The sequence below is a fragment of the Microtus pennsylvanicus genome, chromosome 1 (genome assembly GCF_037038515.1).
Source record: "Microtus pennsylvanicus isolate mMicPen1 chromosome 1, mMicPen1.hap1, whole genome shotgun sequence".
Taxonomy (NCBI): domain Eukaryota; kingdom Metazoa; phylum Chordata; class Mammalia; order Rodentia; family Cricetidae; genus Microtus; species Microtus pennsylvanicus.
Genome location: NC_134579.1, coordinates 153,286,756 through 153,300,308, shown reverse-complemented (window position 1 = coordinate 153,300,308; position 13,553 = coordinate 153,286,756). Strand labels below are relative to the sequence as shown.

Genomic DNA, 13,553 nt, shown 5'->3' with positions numbered 1-13,553 from the left:
AGGCCAGGCTGGTCTACAGAGTGAGCTTTAGGATTATACAGAGAAAAGCAAACAACAACAACAGAAATAGGCAACGAATCCCCTGGAACTGGACTCTGCTGGGAGTGGAATCAAGGTCCCCTTCTGGAGTGACAAGTACTCTAAACTGCTGAGCCATCTCTCCAGCCCTGAGGTTTCTTCTATTATTCACATGTATCACTTACACATAGTAATGGGTTTCATTATCACTTTTTTCTTTCTGGCTTCCCTGAAACTCACCAAGCTACACTTGCCTCTGCCTCCTGAGTGCTGGGATTAAAGGTGTGCACTGCCCCACCAGCCCGTTGTCACACTGCCATGCATGTGTATCATGTGTGGTGCGCACTGCCCCACCAGCCCGTTGTCACACGGTCATGCATGTGTATCATGTGTGGTGCGCACTGCCCCACCAGCCCGTTGTCACACTGCCATGCATGTGTATCATGTGTGGTGTACGCTGCCCCACCAGCCCGTTGTCACACGGCCATGCATGTGTATCATGTGTGGTGTACGCTGCCCCACCAGCCCGTTGTCACACTGCCATGCATGTGTATCATGTGTGGTGTGCACTGCCCCACCAGCCCGTTGTCACACGGTCATGCATGTGTATCATGTGTGGTGTGCACTGCCCCACCAGCCCGTTGTCACACTGTCATGCGTGTGTATCATGTGTGGTGTGCACTGCCCCACCAGCCCGTTGTCACACTGCCATGCATGTGTATCATGTGTGGTGCGCACTGCCCCACCAGCCCGTTGTCACACTGCCATGCATGTGTATCATGTGTGGTGTACGCTGCCCCACCAGCCCGTTGTCACACGGCCATGCATGTGTATCATGTGTGGTGCGCACTGCCCCACCAGCCCGTTGTCACACGGTCATGCATGTGTATCATGTGTGGTGCGTACTGCCCCACCAGCCCGTTGTCACACGGTCATGCATGTGTATCATGTGTGGTGCGTACTGCCCCACCAGCCCGTTGTCACACGGTCATGCATGTGTATCATGTGTGGTGTACGCTGCCCCTCCAGCCCATTGTCACACGGTCATGCATGTGTATCATGCATGGTGTACGCTGCCCCACCAGCCCGTTGTCACACTGTCATGCATGTGTATCATGTGTGGTGTGCACTGCCCCACCAGCCCGTTGTCACACTGTCATGCGTGTGAATCATGCATGGTGTACGCTGCCCCACCAGCCCGTTGTCACACTGCCATGCATGTGTATCATGTGTGGTGTGCACTGCCCCACCAGCCCGTTGTCACACGGTCATGCGTGTGAATCATGTGTGGTGTGCACTGCCCCACCAGCCCGTTGTCACACGGTCATATATGTGTATCTTGCATTTTGATCACAGTCCCTCCCATTACCACCTCTTGTTTCCTTCTCCTGCCTTCTGATATCTTTCTTACTAGCTAAATACCTATCTATTTTCATGTTTACTTTTCTTCTTCATTTTTCATAAAAACTGGACTTAGTGCATATTTTTAATTTCAGCATTCAGGAAGCAGAGGCTTTCTATTTTTATGTTTAACTCCTCCCCCCCCCCCAATATCATGGTGCCAAGGCACATACGTGGAAGTCAGAGGACAACTCCCAGCAGCCAGTTCTCTCCTTCAGTTATGTGGGACCTAGGACTCAAACTCTTCACCGCTGAGCCGTCCTGCCAGGCCATGTTTTCTTGTTTTATTCTATCTGTCCATCTTCCTTCCTTCCTTCCTTCCTTCCTTCCTTCCTTCCTTCCTTCCTTCCTTCTTCCCTCCCTCCCTCCCTCCCTCCCTCCCTCTCTCTCTCTCTCTCTCTCTCTCTCTCTCTCTCTTTCTTTCTTTCTTTCTTTCTTTTTTGTGGTGACCCAATGTATTTTATCAGGGTTTCTTACAATATTGTTCTTGAAGGATTATTGATTGGGGAGTGAGCTCTCTACCAGTGATTATATCACTGAAGAAAATGTCTGTCTGTCTGTTTATCCCTGTCCCAGCAACTCTTATTTGCCTGTGAGTCCTCAGGGAGGTGGACAGGTCCTCAGATCCATCACGGCAGGCCTTATTTCCATTTCTCTCTCCTGAGCAGACTGCCCACATATGCTCTGCCTTCAGACATTCTCTTTAGCAGAACAGCCTTGTCCTTACAGGACCATTGTTTAGAAACACGGAGCAGACCAAAGGATCTGAGCACCTCCTGCGGCCCTGGGAAATCTGCTCAAAGAATGCACATGCGGACACGCTGGTCTGATTCTTTTTCTTTATTTGTGTTTTCATGCAGCATAAAGGTTTACGGGAGTGGGCCCATCAGTCCTTGGCCGTAGCCTTGCTCATGGCTGCCAACACGTTGCTTAGCTCCCCCTGCTTCTTCTTGGCACGGACGTATGTGGCCACCTTTTCTTGATGAACTTGTGTGAGCTCTTGTCCTTGAACACCATGAGATGCTCCACGGCCCTCCGCTTGTAGGGCGCACACTCCCACATCAAGTACCGCACGAACCTGATGTGCTTGTTGAGGTGCCCACGGCTTGCTGGGGGCGGGAGAGCTAGCACACATCATGGCTGCTGTTCTCCCTTAGCGGCCGTCGCGACAGGAAAAATAGCACCACGCAGAACCTGGGATATCCTGCCTCTGATTCTTAGAGCCTGATTCGCTGTTTCATAATCTTCCAGAGTGCCCCGGTGCCCGGCATACCCCGACTGCATTTCTGTGGAGCTCTGAGTACTCCAGTGGAGTTCTCTTTATCTTTTATAAAGTTCTGTCACTTTCCTTTACTCTTTCATGTTGACATTTTTATTGCAAAGGGCAGCCCCACAGTGTTCTTCTCAATGGATTCAGGTCGCACAGCTTCAACGGGTACAGCATAGGAAGGAAGGAATAACTTACAGACTTTGTAGCACTTGGTGTTTAGAGTCTGTCTGCCCTTTATCAGTGATACTAGCTTGCTCAACGTGATACCTGCTGGGTCAAGAAATCACAATAAAAGATACGGTTTTTTTTCTTTGCTTGTTTTGAGACAGGGTCTAATGTATTAGCCTAGGCTGGGCTCAAATTCACTGTGTAGTTAAGGATGACCTTGAACGCCTGATCCTCCTGCCTCTACCTCCCTCGTGCTAGGATGACAGACTTGCACCACCATGCCTGGTTAATATGGTGCTGGGGGAAGAATCAAAGGTTTTGTGTACGCCAGGCAAGCACTGTACCAGCTGAGCTACATCCCTAGCTCAGAACGATGCTTTTAATCTCTTGGTAACGAGTCGGTATTCAATGAGGAGATTCTGCTACCCTTTGATTTAGTGTCTGTTGATGATTTATTTTTAATCATGTGGATCTCTGTGTGCACAGGAGTGTAAGTGACCTCAGAAGCCACACGTGTTAGAACCCCTTCAATCTGCATTTACCGATGTGAGCTGCCATAGGGGTGCTGGGAATCGAGCTAGGTTCCTCTGAAAGAGCAACCAGTGCCCTTGCTCCAATCCTTTGAGCAATCTCTCCAGCCCCTGTTGGTGATTCCTGCTTGGTGACTGCTGTTACAACTGACATTGTCAAGTGTGTGTTGTCTTGTGACTACCATTCCATGTACACATATAGATGGGTGTGCTACCATAACAAACCTTTTGGCGTATTCATTTATTCACTTCATTTATTCATTGTCCTCATTCTTATTATTGGATGTGTGTTTGCATTCATGCATGCATGATTGTGCCACTGTTCGTGGAGGTCAGAGAATGACTTTCAGAAGTCAGGCCTCTCTCTGCCTCATGGGCTCTGGGGATTAGGCTCAGGCCATTAGACTTGTGTGACCCTTTGACCCTTTGAACCATTTTATTTGCCCAGTTTAAAAAAAATGAAAAGAAAAGAAAAAAGGAGAAAAAAGAAAAAGAAAGCAAAACCCATAGCTGACAATGTGGCTTAGTTTGTAGAGTGCTTGCCTAGCATGAATGAGTCCTGGTTTCTCTCCCCAGCAATGCAAAAGCCAGGCATGGTGGTGTGGACTTGGCACCTCAGGACTCAGGATGTGGAAGCAGGAGGATCAGGGAGTTTACGGTCATATTTAGCTACATAGCAAGTTTCACCAAGTCCGGACAAGATAAGACCCTGTTTCCAATAAGAAAACAAAAATCTGTATAGGATTTGGGTTATATGAGGAGATCATATGTCAAACAAGCAATCGTTGTATATTATAAATGCACTCACACACACAAACATACACACACAAATTTGGGATCAAACTCACAGCCACACATATGCTAGACAAGCCCTCAACCAACATGAGCCGTATCTCCAGCTCACTTCATCTCTCTCTATCTCAGTGGACTATAAGCCTTCAGTTTAATGACTCATTTTGTTGCTCAGATTGTCCTCGGTTTGACTCAGGAAACTCTTTAAGCTAGTTTCCGTGCCCCCCTTGACCTGCTCCCATCATTTTTTAGCATGTTCTTTTTAAAGGCATCTTTATTTTAACTTTGTGTTATGAGAGTTTGTCAGCATGCATGTGTCTGTGTGCAGTGTCCACAGACACCGGAAGAGGGTGTTTGATCTCCTCAGGCAGGAGTTACAGATGGTTGTGAGCTGCCATGTGGGTCTTGAGAACTAAATGCTGGTCCTCTGGAAGAGCAGGCAGTGCTCTTAACTGCTGAGCTCTCTCTCAAGCCCCTTGAGCTCTTTCTTATTGCAGGGCAAAGCTACACTTTTACTTGGACTCTCCTTGGCTTTGGAGATGTTTCTTCAGGGAGTCCTGTTTCCTTTCAATGGGGGATGGGTTCAAAAGCAAAGAGCTGGCATGCCTATAAGACCTAACAGTTTGAAGACTGGGCTGCATAGCAAGAGAGATTCCACCCTTTAAAAAGATAGATGGGGTGGAGAGGGAAGGAGGGAGGAGGGAAAAAGGAAAGCTAGAGAATGAAGTTACTGGAATCGTTCTCCACTCTTTTATTTTTATTTATTTTTTGGTTGTTGTTTGCCTTGCTTTTGAGACAGAGTTTTGCTGTGTAGCTCAGACGAGTCTCCAACTCTGTCCCTCTCTCTTCAGCAAGCTGCCATCACACCTGGCTTTGATTTTATCCCTTGAATGTATAAAATATTAACATAACTCTGAAGATCAAAATCATGCAGAATTGTGTGCTTTTTCTCATCTCCTTGTTCTACCTACTCCGTGGTGCAATCAGCCTCACTTGTTTGTCAGTTCTCCTTATGCTTATTTTTGCAAAAATAAGCAGATGCACATGGATTCTCTCTCCTCTCTCTCCCCCATTTCCACACTGAGGATTGAATTTAGGGCCTCATTCATGCTGGACAAGGCTCCTCTCCTTCCACATTCCCAGCCTGGGGATTCTAGACTGGTGCTTACCACTGAGCCATGCCCTCCAGCCCCTCACAGTGCAGGGGAGGATTCGCACTGAGCTATATTCTCACACCTCTTCTTTTTTTTTGTTTTTTTTTGTCTTCATTATCTTGACATGGTATCACTAGTTTGCTCAGGCTGGCTTTGAACTCACAATGATCTGGGCTAGTTACAAACTTTCAGATGTGGGTCCTCTGAAAGAGCACCAAGTACTCTTAAATCCTGAGTCATCTTTTGAGTCCTCCTATTTTACTTTTTTTTAAAAGTATTTTTATATGTATGTGTGTGCATGGTGCCCACAGACGCCAGAAGAGATGTCAGATCCCTAGGACTATAAGTATAGACACCGTGGGTTGCCATTGTGGTGCAGAGAATTGAACCCAGGTCCTCTGGAAGAGCTGCCAGTGCTCTTAACTGTTAGGCCATCTCTCCAGTCCTGAGGCAATCTGGATTTGATCCCTAGAAAGCACATAGAAGTGGAAGGAAAGAATAGACTGCACATAGCTGTCCTTTGAACTCCATGTGTGTGCTGTGTTAGGTAGAGCACCTCTCTCCAAACACACTGTCCACTCACATACAGTAACAAATACCTCTTAAAATGATCCCTTCTTTTATGCTTAAGAGTACATTCTAACCCCGGCATGTTGGTGAGCCCCTTTAATCCCAGCACTTGAGAGGCAGATGTGGGAAGATCCCTATAAGTCTAAGGTCCTGGTCTACATAATAGCTCTCCACCCTTGGAGAGACTGGGTATTGTTGGGACTGGGTTAAAGATGAGTTCACTTGTAGCTTTTATTTTGTTTTTTAAGAGTATGAGTGTTGGTCTGCATGTATGTCTGTGCACCATGTGTGTGCAGTATCCACTGAGGTCAGAAGAGGGCATCGGATACCTTGGAACTGGAGTTACAGACAGTTATGAGCCACTGTATGGATACTGGGAATTGAACTTGGATTCTCTGCAAGAGCAACAAGTGATCTTAATGGATAAGTTATCTCTCTAGATTCTAATGAGCGTGTTAAATATTTTTTCATTTATTAATTACTAAGGGGTACTTGCAAGTGCCATAGAGCTCATTTAGAGTTCAGAGGACAACTCGTCCTTCTACCATGTCTGTCTTGTGGATTGAACTCAGGTCTTCAGTGTTGTCAGCAAGCGCCTTTACCCACTGAGCCATCTCATAGGTATGAAAGTCATAGGCTTTAAACATTTGAGGTATAACTCACATAAGACATAACTCATATATAACTTTTAGTAGAGCCAAAGCTGCATAGTTATCCCCTTAGCTGGTTTTAACAGATCTCCTCTAGGACTGAATATAGAGAGTTGTGAGCTGCCATTATGATGCACAGAATTGATCTCAGGTCTTCTGGAAGAGCAGCCAGTGCTTTTAACCACTGAGCCATCTCTCCAGGCCTCCTAAGATACTTACGCTTGTATGAGTGTTAGTTGGTGCATATGCACCTGCACACACAGGCTGGGGGCTGACACATGGTATTGCTTTTCATCTCTTTCCTGGATCTCATCCTTTAGGATGTGGAGAAAGACCTATTTCTTTGATCCCTTTGTTCTTCTTATCACAGATGGATTTGTGCCTAATGGGTGTCCACTATCCTGTCTTTTACCTCTTTCAGTTGCACTGAGGTCTCAGATGTGGGGTGGGGTGAGGGCAACTGGTGGATTCATCTCTGGGTTCTCTGTACCCAACCAAGGCCAGGAACAGGTGGTCCTTCAAAACGCAGAAGTGAAGTCCAACCTGGAGACACATACAGGCTTGTCACGACAGCTACTTGGAAGGCTGAGACAGGAGGATCAAAAGTTCAAGCCTGTCCCGGCAAGTTTCTGAAGTCCTTTCTCAAAAAGTAAAAAGAAAGGGAGAGAGCTCTGTGGTCGAGCTCCAGCCTAGAATCTGAGAATTAGCTGTGGAGTACCTGCCTAGATAGAATTCAGCAGGGAGGGGCAGAGGTTATGGTTCAGTGATAGAACTCTTACATAGATTCTCTGGTGTGGAAGCATGGCTCAGCAGCAGAGTGCTTGCCTAGAACCTCCATTGTAAGGCTGGCGGTATGGCTCAGTTATAGAGCAGGAGGACCTGCCTAGAGTCCCCTAGTTGTGTGAGGGGGCATTGCTCAGAAGTAAAGACTTGCATAGCATGCTGGGTATAGTGCATAAGGTTAGTTGTAGATACCGGACAGAGCTGGAAGGGAAACAGTGAGCTGGAGTTGGGGGTGCTCCCTTCTCATGTTCCTGGCACCCTTCTCCCCTTAGGTCTCTCCTTGGTGGTGGGCTTGGTTCTGTACATCTCCAGCATCAATGATGAGGTCATGAACAGGCCCAGCAGCTCTGAGCAGTACTTTCACTATCGATACGGGTGGTCATTTGCCTTCGCTGCTTCCTCTTTCCTTCTCAAAGAGGTGATGTGTTGGGCCCAGTTTGAAGAAGGAGGTGGGAGTTTTGGGGTGTTCTAGCTCCTGGGGGTCTGCAGCAGATGTCTAAAGATAGGGTCTTCTGGGTTTGGGAGGAGAGAGAGAAACAGAGAGAGAGGGGGGAAGGAAGGAGGGAGGGAGGGCGGGAGGGAAGGAGAGAGAGAGAGAGACAGAGAGAGAGACAGACAGACAGAGAGAGAGAGAGAGAGAGAGAGAGAGAGAGAGAGAGAGAGAGAGAGACCCTGAGGTTTGACGACCTTCTGAGGCCTTAGAGGTGGGAGTCCTGGGTTCTTGGGGAGGAGCAGCCCAGGGATGGGACTCCCTGAACAGAGAACAACCTGATCCCTATGCCCAGGAGGAAAAGAATTCTGTGGGTTATGAGGAAGGTGGATGGACTGCGGATCTAATCTATGGGTCCCAGAGAGGGAAAAGTCTAGGGATTCTAGCTCCTGGGGGTCTTGGGAAGGCAGAAGCTGAAGGAAAGCCTGTCGGTTGAAACTTTGGAGGAGGATGAGGAAGTCCTTGGTCCTGGGAAAGAACAGAGCTGGGGGACCAATCTCTCTACTTTGCAGTGGGAGGATCTAGCAGTCTGATTCCAGGAGGAAGAAGAGGCTGGGGATGTGCCTGTATTATGAGGGAGGTGGGTTAGATGTGGATCCAACCCCTAGTTCCTGTAGAGGAAGTGGTCTGGGTGTTCCAATTCTTGGGGTCCTGGAGGAGATGAAAGGTGAGGCCTCTTGGGTTTTGCAGAAGGAAGTCTTGGGGGGTGATATTCAGCAGTGACTCCCGGGTTTTGGTAGAGGAAGCGGCAGGAGGGTGCCTCTGGGATTCTGACGGTGCCTTGCCACAGGGGGCCGGAGTCATGTCCGTGTACTTATTCACCAAGCGCTATGCGGAGGAGGAGATGTATCGCCCGCACCCGGCCTTCTACCGCCCGCGTCTCAGCGACTGCTCTGACTACTCGGGCCAGTTTCTGCAGCCCGAGGCGTGGCGTCGAGGTCGCAGCCCTTCCGACATCTCCAGCGACGTCTCCATCCAGATGACGCAAAATTACCCTCCAGCCATCAAGTACCCCGACCACCTCCACATCTCCACTTCACCGTGCTGAGGCTGGGCTCCCCCCCCCTCTCCTCTTCCTCCTTCCTCCCCTCACCCGCCCTTCCCCAACGCGGCCCCAATCCCTTAAGGGACTCTTGGCTGGGGGCTGCTGTGCCACCTCCAGGCCCCAACCCATCATCCTCATTTCGATGGCTCCCTCTTTCCAACCTCTCCTCATTAGTCCATTATACTTCCAAATGATTCCCTCCCTTCACCTGTCTAACCCCGGCTGAACCCGTCCCCTCTCCTGGTCCCTCTCCAACTCGGTTAACTATCCTCTGGTGGTATCTTGCACCTAGCTCCCCCAAATCCTTCAGGCTCCCGCTTCCCTACAGGGGTGCTGGGCTGGAGAGTGGGTGTGACAGCCACTGGGAATGCCCTTGAACTCCCTTCTTTCCTAGCACAACACCACGTGCCCTGCAGGGCCCTGGTGGCGGCGGGTGGGAAGAAGCTTGCTCTGCCCAAGTCTGCTGGTCGGGTCAGGGGCTGCAGGGATACGACTGTGGCTTACCTTAACTTTTCCTTTTCGGTCGCCTCTGGGAGACACTATTTCCTCTCTTTCTGTTGTCCTCTGGAAGGTGACCTTCCTTCTAATAGATCCTTCTTCTTTCTTCTTCCTTCTCCCTCTCCCTGCCCTCCACCCCCCTCTTCTCACTTCTCTCTTTTCCTTCTTCCACCTGCTCATCCGAAGTCCCTAGGTGCATCTGGTCTCTCACACCAAACAAGGATGGGACCCCAGGGTGGAGGGAGGTTCCCTCATGCTATCTCCACGCCTGTGCCCGCCTCTCCCCCCTCGAGGTCCCATCGGGGGAGGGAGGGGCAGTAGCGGGGGTTAACGCCCCCCAAAACCTCTGTCTTCCATTTTCTGGTACTCCCTCTCATCCATGTCCCTCTTCCCATCTCAGTTTCCCTAACTCCGGCCTTTTTCAAGGGCCCGTCCGCCCCCTTGGACAGTTTGGGGGGGGGGTTGCCAGAAAACCACCCATCCCACTCCCTTTATTAGGGGAGGAGGGGCGAGGTAGCACAGTGTTAACACACGGAACCAGAACGGCCCCGGGGTGGGGGGAGGGGACGGGAGGGGGGGACCAGGGGCTTTTAGTTTGCATCTTAGGTGGGAGGGGGGAGGGAGAACCGCAGCAGTTATAACCTGTCTTTACGCAGCGATTTTTAATGAGGCTGGGGGAGGGGGGAGGGAAGCAATAAGGGTGGGGAAACGGTGGGGTGGGGGGCCTGGCTCTGTTATTTACTGTGTATCATATGTAAATACCGACAGAAACTTCAATAAACTTTATTTCAAACACGTCTCTGCCTAACCAAAGGGAAGGGGTTGAAAACAACAGGCCTATATACTTGTATTGGTTTCTCCTGTGGGTAAAGCACTATTATACTGACTAGATCTTACCAAGTGTGGTGGCACACACCTGTCCTAGCACTCAGGAGGCAGAGGCAGACAGATCTCTGTGAGTTCCAGGACAGCCAGGACTACACAGCGATACTTTGTCTTCAAAAACAGAACACCACAGCACCAGGTTTGTAATTCTGGACTTGGGAGACAAGAGACAGGAGGATTGCTGCAAGTTCTAGGCAAACTTTCAAGGCTTTCTCAAAAAACAAAACTAATACCACCAAGATGGCTCAACTGGCTATCTGAGCTTGGTGCCTAGAGCCCATTCTTGCAAGTTGTCATCTGACCATACACATGAACACACACACACACACACACACACACACACACACACACACACACTGGCATGGAGTGCTTGAGGCCCCTTCCCTTCCCATATTAATAATAAAATTAAAAATAAGTCAGGCAATGGTGGCACATGCCTCTAATCCCAGCACTTAGAAGGCAGAGGCAGGCGGATCTCTGAGTTTGAGGCCAGCCTGGTTTACAGAGTGAGTTCCAGGACAGCCAGGACTATAAAAAAAAAAAAAAAACAACCAAAAAAAAAAAAGCAAGCTAAGGAAGGACTTGGGATGTAGCTCAGCTGGTAGAGTGATTGCCTAGCACATCTGAGGCCTGAGTCTTATTCTCTGCCAGGCATGATGGCACTCAGGAAACAGGGAAGCAGGAGGAACAGGAGTTCAAGGTCATCGTTGGCCATGAAGAGAGTTTCAGGGCTCAGAGAGAGAGAGAGAGAGAGGAGAGAGAGAGGAGAGAAGAGAGAAAGTGTTGAAATATTAAGTTATTTAGGTAGTTTTATTTTAGCATCACCTCAATTCAGTTCTTGTATGAGGACAATAAATGACCACAGGGTTAAGGTCAATGCAAAAACAAAAGCAAAACCAAGAAAATGCCCATCTCTTGCTATTCCTCTTGCTGCTTACTGCACTGTCCCCGCCGCTCACACTGCTCTATGTGACTTTCTTCTCAGGCCCCCTGTTGAATTTCCTGGCCTCTTTGTGCCCATTCAGCCGACGAGGCCAATGAGAGCACTCCTCCAAACTGACAGCCTTTGACTGGCACCAAGTCAGTCTGGCTCCCAGAGCCGAGCTTCCTTTCCCAGTACAGGCGACAGTGGGCTTCCCATGCTGGGCCCTTTTGCTAGGCTTAGAAGCAACTGCAGCTATTTATCGTACATCCACCATGAGGCAGGTGCTTCCATCTGAGCACAATCCCATGAGCCATTTGCAGCAGTGGGTGTGTAGGAATTCCCACTGTTTGTATAGGTGAGGGAGCAAGGCTCAAAATTGGATTCTAAGAGCTGTGATTCCCCTATACTGGGAGACTGAGAACAGCCAAAATATAAAATATCTGATAAATTTATAACTGAGATTCACCCCCCTCCACAACTGAATCCTGGAAACCAAGCTAGAACTCTGTGTCACTGAGCCACACCCCCGTCTCTCTATGGGGGTCTGGGCAGGTGCTCTACCACCGGCAAAAGCACCCCTCCCCCACCCCGTGGTCCCCATAAACTCAATCTTGAAAGCTATTGGAAAGAAGTATGATGTCTGCCTCGTGTTCTGTCTCATCTGTGCAATGATAATGGCCTTGCAGCCATGACACGTGGGTCACAACCACAGCCATGAGGGAACACGTTCTGTTTCTTCAGTCATTGGTTTTCCCCACCAGCCTGTGAACTCAGCATTAGTCCCATGGTACAGGTGAAGAAACTGAGGCACAGGGAGATGAGGTTACTCAGCTATTAACGTGTGAGCTAGTCCTGTGTCCAGGCTTTCCTTGGTTCACAGTTAATTAACTCTTACATTTAAAAAAACATACGGGAGGAGGTGAATGAGGGGCGTGGTGCGCACATGGAGGTCAGAGGACACTTTCAGGAGTCCCTTCTCTCCCTCTACCACGTGGATGTCAGTGAATGAACTCGGTGTCAGCCGGGCAGCAAGCTCCTGTCCCCTGCTGAGACCACTTGCCACCCCCAGCTGCCACATTTTACCCCTGAGATTTTATGCAAACTCATGCTGTGACCTTGAGGGAGCCTTTTTAATTCCCGAGGCTTTGCTTTCCTTTTCTATCTAAAAAGAAAAACGAGGGGGATGGTTTAGAATGATCCCAAATCCCTCTGGACCAGGCAGGATGATTTGGGGAGGTTCTCAGGAAAGAACTCAGATCCTGCAGGGTCAGACTCCCGGAGGGAAATACATTCTGAGTCATTTCCCATGATTCCAGGAATTTCTGAAGGTTAGGCTTGAGATTCGCAATGGCAAGCACAGTTCAGCTTCTTTGCTGAGACTAATTGATTCCTAGCGGTGGCTTGGAACACAGTATTAGAATTCTATGAACATGGATTTGCTCAGGAGGAGAGAATGTCCCTATCTACTGGTGCTGTCTGCCATGCTGATAGATTGATGCTGTCTGTCGTGCCGGTAGCAGGGGTGGTGATGGTACAAGTGCTGACGATTGCTATTTGTATAGAACGTAACAACCTCAAATCCGGAAGCTGATGCCCTCTTTTAAAAATCAGAAGCCACAGGAAATCAGAAGCTCAGTGGGTAGGCGCCTTTGCTATCTAGGGTATGAGGACTTGAGTTTAAATTTCAGTCACTCATAGAAAAATAGCTGGGCATGGCCACACAGGCATGTAACTCCAGCGCTGTGAGGGGCAGACAGGAGGGTTGCTAGCTTCTGGCTTCTGGCTTAGTGAGGGAGTGAGAGGGTCTGTTTCAAAAGGAATATGGCAGAAACACCTGCAAACTCCTCTGGCCTCTCCTTGTGCACATGCGGTTTCCTTCGTAGACCTGGATGCCCTGGAACCCTGGAACTTACTCTGTAGACCAGGCTGGTCTTGAACTCACAGACATCTACCTTCCTCTGCCTCTTGAGTGCTGGGATTAAAGGCCTGCGCCACTACCATCCAACAGGTTTCTGCCCTCTTACTGAGTCAAAATGTTTGGTTCTTCCTAAAGTTTCTTTTTGTCAGGTGTTTGTTCACAACCAGAGGAACAATAACATTCATCTTGCTTTATTTTTTGCTACATTTTGAGGAGGAAATCCAGAGTGGAATGTTTTGGTTTTATTTATTTATTTATTTATTTATTTTGTTTGCTTGCTTTTGTTTTTTGAGACAGAGTTTCTCTGTGTAGTTCTGGCTGTCCTGGAACTCACTCTATAGACCAGGCTAGCCTCGAACCCACAGAAATCTGCTTGCCTCTGCCTCTTGAGTGCTGGGATTAAAGGTATGCCCCACAACTTCCTAGCAAAAAATTTGTATGGAAAAAAAAATCTCT

The 13,553-nt window shown here is 48.8% G+C and overlaps 1 protein-coding gene and 1 long non-coding RNA gene across 2 annotated transcripts in view; one reads left to right on the top strand and one right to left on the bottom strand.

Annotated features, from left to right (window-relative positions):
- The window catches only part of Cacng7 (calcium voltage-gated channel auxiliary subunit gamma 7), a 33,898-nt gene extending 23,732 nt beyond the window's left edge, over positions 1-10,166 (top strand). Inside the window, exons 5-6 of the mRNA XM_075942826.1 lie at positions 7,609-7,754; positions 8,617-10,166. Coding sequence (XP_075798941.1) covers positions 7,609-7,754; positions 8,617-8,874 — 404 coding nt within the window. The 3' untranslated portion in view covers positions 8,875-10,166. The remainder of the gene's footprint in view (positions 1-7,608; positions 7,755-8,616) is intronic.
- Positions 2,245-13,553, bottom strand: part of LOC142832434 (uncharacterized) — a 25,115-nt gene continuing 13,806 nt past the window's right edge. Inside the window, exon 2 of the long non-coding RNA XR_012907227.1 lies at positions 2,245-2,956. This is a non-coding gene — a long non-coding RNA (uncharacterized LOC142832434). The remainder of the gene's footprint in view (positions 2,957-13,553) is intronic.